This window comes from Agrilus planipennis, unplaced genomic scaffold (genome assembly GCF_000699045.2).
Source record: "Agrilus planipennis isolate EAB-ADULT unplaced genomic scaffold, Apla_2.0 scaffold139, whole genome shotgun sequence".
Taxonomy (NCBI): domain Eukaryota; kingdom Metazoa; phylum Arthropoda; class Insecta; order Coleoptera; family Buprestidae; genus Agrilus; species Agrilus planipennis.
The window spans coordinates 125,139-133,210 of NW_020438984.1; the positions used below are offsets into that span (position 1 = coordinate 125,139).

At 34.4% G+C, this 8,072-nt stretch overlaps 1 protein-coding gene across 3 annotated transcripts in view; it reads right to left on the reverse strand.

The window, feature by feature from the left end:
- Positions 1–4,524: 4,524 nt before the first annotated feature.
- The window catches only part of LOC108737545 (N-alpha-acetyltransferase 60), a 13,517-nt gene continuing 9,969 nt past the window's right edge, over positions 4,525–8,072 (reverse strand). The window contains exons 4-7 of one of the 3 annotated variants that reach the window (XM_018470443.2): positions 6,084–6,166; positions 5,788–6,027; positions 5,054–5,245; positions 4,525–4,997 (exon numbers count right to left, since the gene is read on the reverse strand). In XM_018470443.2, coding sequence (XP_018325945.1) covers positions 4,723–4,997; positions 5,054–5,245; positions 5,788–6,027; positions 6,084–6,166 — 790 coding nt within the window. In that variant the 3' untranslated portion in view covers positions 4,525–4,722. Of the gene's footprint in view, positions 4,998–5,053; positions 5,246–5,431; positions 5,734–5,787; positions 6,028–6,083; positions 6,167–8,072 lie in introns of those variants that run through there. The other 2 variants (XM_018470444.2, XM_018470445.2) reach the window with 2 other exon arrangements.

Here is an 8,072-nt window from a genome sequence, read left to right on the forward strand (position 1 = left end):
GGAAAGCTTTGCTGTTGAGTGTGACTCTACACTGCTCGATAAGATGGATGATTGAATCATGAGAAATACAGATACTCGTACTGTAACTCAAGCTCTTATTGTATTTTTACTTAAACTCCGTACCGACAATTCAAACAAATTGATATCAGCGACTTTACAATTAGAAAATGAGCAGTTAGTTTCAAAATATTGTGAACAAGTGATACAATCATTTGAAAAAGATGTATTATCTCGTTACTTCGGTTTTCGATCTATGTCCAGACTATCAAATTCAAATTCAAAATAGTTGACTATCACTAACATTAATGAGTCATCTTTTGGTTTATCTAAATATAGTTTATAATTCCTTTTTTTAATATTTTGACTTAAAAAAACAATTACACTATTGTTTTCAATATTTGATGTTATTTGCACTTATAAAATTAATCATTTAACCCGCTTTTCTTTTGTTTCAAAAGTATAAAAAGTAAAATAAATCGATTTTTATATAAAAAAAATCGGTTTTTCTTGTTTTTCAATATGGCGTACCTTTCTGATCGATTTAAGAATTTGAGGGGTTATTCTATATTAAAAAGGGCATAAAAAAAAGTTTATTTCAAAATTGTTCTAGAACATTATCATAAAGAAAAAAAATAATTTCGGTAAAAAATGCCTGTTTTTAATGGTTATTATAAAGATTATGAGCTGCTATTTTTTCCGAGTATAGCCCTTATATACCTTCATAACGTGTATAAATTTCAATTAAATCGATTGAGCCGTTTTTGAGAAAAAAATTATTTTCTGATTTTTCGTTTTTTTGAATTTATTCAAAAACCAAAATAGATAGAGGTCTATAATTTTCAAAATTAACGTACCTCATTAGTATCAATGTCCCCTGAAAAAATTATCCAGATATTCCTCTGGGGCCGATTCACAATGCTTATCGTCCTATGGCCTTTGAAAAAGATTGCTAAAGCTGTATGTTTGGGACTCGGCGCTGTACGGGTGCGGAACATGCGGGAAAGAAAACGTTAGAAGCGTTCGAAATGTGGTTGTTACCCATCGACATATACTAATGGACGTGCCTTGCCGATCAGATTTGTGGTGAGGGAGAGAACAATATCTATCTCTCTCACGATAGTGCCGTTGTTAGGACGCCCTGCGCCGAAACCATACGTCATCTTCACTATTTTCGAGCCAAGAAATTATTACGACATACGGCTAAGGATCGGTAGAAGGTAATTCGGGGGTAGGAATTGTAATGCGTAGGAAAGTAGGACAGAGTGTAGAAAGTTATTTACAAGAAAGCGATAGGATAGTTATGGTTAAATTAAACTCAAAGCCGGTAAAAACGGTATCATCTTACATCGATGAAGACGTAGAAGCGGTTTATGCAGATGTAGAAGACGTGTTACGTTCAGTGAAAGGACAGGAAAACCCAATAGTTTTAGGAGACTTTAACGCAGTAATAGGTGAAGGTAAAGTGGGTGCAATAGCAGGTTCTTTTGGATTAGGCAATAGGAATGATAGGGGAGATAGGCTGATAGAATTTTGCGATAAACATAACCGTCGCGAATACTTTATTCAACCATCACGTTAGGAGGCGCTAAAGATGGAAGATGCCAGGTGATTTAGGGAGATATCAGTTAGATTACATACTTGTTAGGCAAATATTTAAAAATCCATTGAAGGACTGTAGGAGTTATCCATGAGCAGATATAGATAGCGGTCATAACTTAGTAGTTATGAAGACCAATCTTAAATTGAAAATTCTGAAAAAGAGGGAAGGTAGGAGACGTCTTGACTTAGAGAAGCTAAAATGTAACGAAGCGCATGATAGGCTAGGTAAAAGGACAGACGAAATACTAAAGGCGGCGGGAGAAACGAATGACGGGGACATAGAGTCACATTGCGCGGGGCAGCTTTAATTCATAATTGAAAGTATTCAGTTATGAGACTAATTTCAAAATGGTCAACCCCCGTTTACCAATTAAAACAAACAAACACAAACACATATGCAATACATATACAGTTTACCGTAGACGCGATCTGCTGACAATTTGTCGAAATAGCAATATTTCGAATTATTAGTTGCTACTATCGGCCTAGCTTCTGAAGCCCGGTAAATTAACTCTTGGTCACACGTGGCGCGTGACGTTATACTTTGCGGGGTTTTCCCTAGTAAATTTCCTTTCTACCGTTGGTAAAAAAGTTTCACTTCAAAAGTAATTAAATATTCAGTATTAAATTCCATTTTGGATGGTTCCATGACCTGATTGATCTTCATATATAGCCATGAAAGAAGAACTTTTAAAGTTGACAGCATGCTGGAATTGGAGTTTTGACGCAATTAATTGGCGCATTTTGGATTAAAAGTCAGCTTAAGTAAGACCTTGTAAAGGAAGCTTTAAAAACTATTAATAGTAGGGGAGAACGGTAGAGGAAGCCGGAGGGCAATGCGTTAATCACCGATCTATCTACACGTATATAAGACCGGTGACACCATGACGAGTATATGTTTATGGATATCATATAGTGGTTCGAGATGGCTCATTTTTTATCATGTACCTTCCCCTCCCTTATTTTTCCGGAGTACTGATCAGACATAATGTATAGTTAAGGAACGTAGAAAATGGTAGGGAACCATTACAGAGTAAGTGATGACAGCAAGTCGCCTCACCATCTAGCATTATTAACTTTTTGGTGATCTTGAATTCGACTATTCTGATCATTATTGATTTCTTTATTTAAACGATTGCAAATTGAGCAACTAACCCAGTAGGGATGTAGATGTTAGCTTGTAATTTTAAATAAATAATTTAGATGTACCAATTTTATACCATTGACCTAAATAAGAACTAATGGATACTATGTAACAATAAAGTACTTCTTTATTGCATTATTTCTATAACGCACATATGCTTATTATAAAATATACTGTAGGTAAATTTAATGTTTTATTGATTTTAATATAGCAATTGATACAGAGATGAACAACTCGTTGCAATTTTTTTTATATGTTTATTCATGTATCTTTATTATATTCAATTAATTATTTTGTAAATAAAGGGGGTAATCGGAATTATAGTGGCTCTCATTTCCCCTTAGTGGCGGTCTCAGAATACATAACAAAGACCTACGTAACAATCGCTAAAACGACGAACATGAATCGGAATTATGTTTTATCTGTTATGACTCCGGTAAGGATGGTAGCCTGTTGTTCCGCTGTATAACTATCGTTGGGTTCACGCAGCGTGCTCATGAATTAAAAACCTAAACATTTATGTTTGTGACACTTGTTCTTATTAATAAAATCATTAAACATTTGATTATTACCATTTCCATTCAACATAATGTTTGAAATAAATAGTGGCTTCTATTTCCTGATGTGTCGTGGATTACCGAAAAAGTCGACTGATGGCTAACACCACCGTTGTCACTTGATGGGTTCATGTGATGTGCTATACCAGGGGTTTTAACCCAAATGATCTTGTGGACACTTTGGAAATACATCATAACTTCGTGGACCGCATATAAAATTTTACACTTTCGTATTAGACTTAGATCCACTATAGATAGATATTTTTTTGAACTCAACTGTAAACTCATTAACAAAACATGTAATATTTTTCATATATTCTCGAGAATACTGTCTTAAAATCAAAGTTAATTTATTCTCATACTTTCGACAGTTATTATTGAATATGTGGATGCACAAATACAATATTTTTTTTCAATACATTGGTTTTCATTACTTTAACCATTATAGCATATATTTTGTAAAACTATAATGAATTTTGCGCACCAAGAAAATGTACAAGACAGGCCGATTAATTTAGAAACTCGAAACGTGTATGTTTGGAGCGCGACTCTGTACGGGTGCAAAATAGAAGTATATAAAGGTAAGAATAGGAGAACAGAATACTCTACGGAAGTCAATAAGAAATAGGCGAGATAGGTTGGTAGGACACCTTCTCAGGCGTGAAGGTCTAGTCAGAGACGTATAAGAGGCAGAAACAGCAGTTAGGAGGAGTAGAGGTAGACCTAGATTAGATTACTGTTCGCAAATAGTTAAGAATGTGGAATGTTCTAGTTTTAGGGAAATGCGAAGTTTAGCTCAGAATAGAAAGGAGTGTCTTCTTCATTGCTAAATGTTGTTTCTAGCTCTATCTACTAAAAATTTGAAACAGAACAATGTAGGTAAGTACAACATGGAATTTGGAAACAGCCCATCATCAGATTGGTTGTCGTAACTTGAAAATATAAAAAACAAGTTTGTTCTCAACATAGAACTACAAGGAACTGATCTCTACCAGTCCTTGCTGTACTGAAATTACGTGGACTGCCTCTACTAGGAAAAAAACGGATTCCCAGAATCTCTCGTCTCTGTAACAACCAAGCTTTACATGATTTAAAATGAAACTTTTATTATTCAGAACACTTCAGTCAATACATGGAGTTTATAACTTCATTTTTTTTAGAAATATCTGAAGTCTGAAAACCAATTTTTAAGCACATTTAGTTTTCATTTTTTGTAATTAAAAATATTAACACTTTGTAGTGTTAAATTTTAATACAAAATCAAAAATGATGTAATAGAAATAAACATATTTGCTACTCATTTTTGAAATTTTGAAAGAACAATTTTTATCTTACATCCAGCACCAATTTATTAATTCTTATGCAACTGATTCACGATCAGTGTAATGAGTATTATATCATTAATATATATTTTTATGAAATTTAAGAATTCTCTTCTTCATAACCATTGTCAAGCATGTAATGAGGCCTGCTTTCATTCACCTCTAATCTAAGAGTTCTTATCCTTTCCATTGTTGTCTCTACATCATCCACTTGAGGTGATTCTTCTCCACTTACAGGTGTTTGTGGGGTATTTGTGGGAGTAATAGGTATTAAATTGTCAGTCTGCCTGTCAACTTGACTGGAAGAACTTTGTGTTTCTGAATGGTTTATTATATACTCAGACAAATCAGTGTCAATTCTTAAACCTGCCACACCTGGAATTATATATCAAATTTATGATAAAATAGGTACTGATAAAAAACTAGAGTACCTTTTTTCGGCACAGTTGCTAAATCTCTTTTTATTCGTCGTCTCCTAAGTGGATCAGTTTTTCTCATCTGAATCATACATTCTAAATCAACCACATATAAAAATCCAGCTATTAGAAGTTCACAAGTACTTTTGCCTTCTTTATAGGAAGTTTCTAGTTCTTTACTAGTTCTTTCATCATATTGCCACCAACCTGAGATGGAATGGCAGTGTTTTAAGATTATGCTTCATATAGTTCAAATGATAATTTGCAGTACAATTTCATGAAAAATGACAAGCATAATTCATTTTTGGTTATATATTTAATGATTAAATTAAACAAAAATTATTTTAATTTTCTTTATTTTACTTAAAAATTAGAAATGCAATTTTTTAATAATTTAATTTAAATTAGACACTGGTAATATACTACTCATTATGACATATTATAAAAATTGTTACTTTCTAAGGAACAAATAAAAAAATATCATTTAAGCCCAGCTTCACCAAGTACATTTAATTCAAAATTTTTAGCACGTTTTATAAAACGTTTTTTAGTTGGATTTTGTTTAGGATATTGAACCAAATTTTCCAAATCAATTACATAATTGATTCCACAAATAATAGTTTCAAAAACAGTCTTTTTTAGTTTATAAACGTTCTCAATATCTTCAGATGTACGAGGATCATACCTCCACCAACCTTAAAAGGTATTTCAAATATCACTTTTAACAAAACTACTAAAGTTGCACTTACCATTTCGACCTTCATAAAACCATTGATAGCCATCATCATAGCTTTCAGCATTATCAGGAGATTGAAGCAATTTAGGGCGGTCTACAAAATCTCGCGGTATCTCCTGTCTACACATAGCGCATCGTTTGCTCTGATTTGCCATACCCTTTATACATAAAAAACAAAACACATGCCCACATGGCAACTCCGACGGATGCACACATGTTTGAAGACAAACAGCACACTCTGGAAGATTTACGTCTGCAAGATAGTCATATTATACTCATTCACTCAATTTTTTTAAACTTGCACCTAACCTTTTTGTTTATCCAGCTCATCACCATTTACTACCACTGACGAAGCTTCTGCCATTAGGTATAAGAACAGTTTTAAACGAACGCTGAAAATGAATGAATAATAAACATTGGTTTAGATATTGTTATTATTGAACACAATAATAAACAGAATAAACTACTGCCATTACCATAGACGAGCATTTACAAATAAGAAAAACCGAGGGTGACACTTTAAGACTATAGAATAATTATATCCATAATTATACCAATCTATGACGATCTATAACTATAGATGATTCATGTAATCTTCATCGTGTATATCTTTTAGCATTAATTTTGTCTATGACTATGATCATCATCCATTCTATGTTTTCCATGGATAATCATCTTCATTTGTAATAATACGTGAAAATCAAGAGAACTAAATGTGAGAACAAAAACTTAATGCCAAGCGAACGAATTTAATTCAAAACGTAAACCTTATTAGATTGAGCAGGTTTGTTTTGTGTATTTTTGCGAAAAACGAGTGATTTTCCAACGGCGTTCACAAGTGTATGTATTTGTTCAATATAGTGTGTTTAAAAGATCCTATAATACAAACAAACAGTTACAGGTTCGCGCTCTTTCATAATTTAAGAGTTTTTTCACACAAACTACTTTTTGCAGTGCTTCTTAACTTAAGCGCTAACCCTACTGTAGGACGATTGTTTTTAAATCCACTGTTTTAAATTGATGTTTTCACACGGCAACAGTGCTTCATAAACGTAGGACCACTGCCGCTCTACTGTAGTGGAATTCGCTTGAATCGCGTGACTGTTTAGTCGTGCGATCGTTAAGCTTCACTTAGAAATGCGTTTACTTAAATTTACTAACGTATTATTAGTAGTATTAGTAGAGGATTAGTAGTGCGATAGACCGAAAATGGACACCATCAACGTTCAAAATCACATATATATAATACTCCTATACGGAGTCACGGAGTAAGTGAGACAAACGACTACTTCTGTCTCTTTTTAGATTACTCGACTCGTGCGCAATCGTCACGAGGCTGGTGGGGTAAATAATGTGCGCTTATAGGCATGTTCAATTGTCGAGCATTCGCGTAATACTTGAAGTAGTTACAAGAGAGACAGACGCATATATGTCTGCACCGTTGGGTCGTCATTTTTTTCTAGACCCCTACTAGCAATATAGGAGTATTATATATATATGGAAAATCATGACGATCTCTTGACGTGAACACATACGTAATAGTCTTATATTGCTGGTCCCCGTAAGTGGTGGCATTGTCGAGAGGAGAAGAGAGACAGCAACTACACACTTCTTCTCACTCGTTTACACCTTATGTGTTATGCGCAAGCGTTGCGACTGTAGTGGAAGAAGCCCTCATCTCTCAAAGCTTATAATTGCTTATAATTTAGTCAGAGTAGACAAGTTTTCGTATGCGTGGTAGCTTCTCGAACATACGCACAACGTTCAAAGTCTAAATGAGAGAGACAGACTTATATATGTCTGCACCGTTGGATCGTCATCTTTTTCTAGACTCCTACTAGCAATATAGTACTAAGCACCGACGTTTACTAATGGACATACCGCGGTCACAATTGTGGTACAACATAAGAAAGAGATGGAACGAAATTGCTAAGGTAGCATCTGGTTGTGGATGGTGCAGGAGAGTCGTCTGCGCCAGTTGCTCCTTACTTGAATTGAATGCCTCGTTGGCTGTGGGATTCCATTGTAGTAGTGCATTTCCTTTTATTTTCCCAATAAAAGTTCATTCAGAGCAGAATGAGTGCGGGCAGCGTTACGCAGGAACTTTCTGTAAAAGTTGAGCATACCCAGGAATCGTCGCAATTGTTTTGCGGTAGTAGGCTTGGGGAAATTGGAGATTGCTGTTACTCTGTCGGGTAAAGGGCGTATTCCATTTGCCGAGACAGAATAACCTAGAAAAGAGACTTCTTGTTTACCAAAGTTGCATTTTGCTTGGTTAAGCAGTATTCCGTATGAATG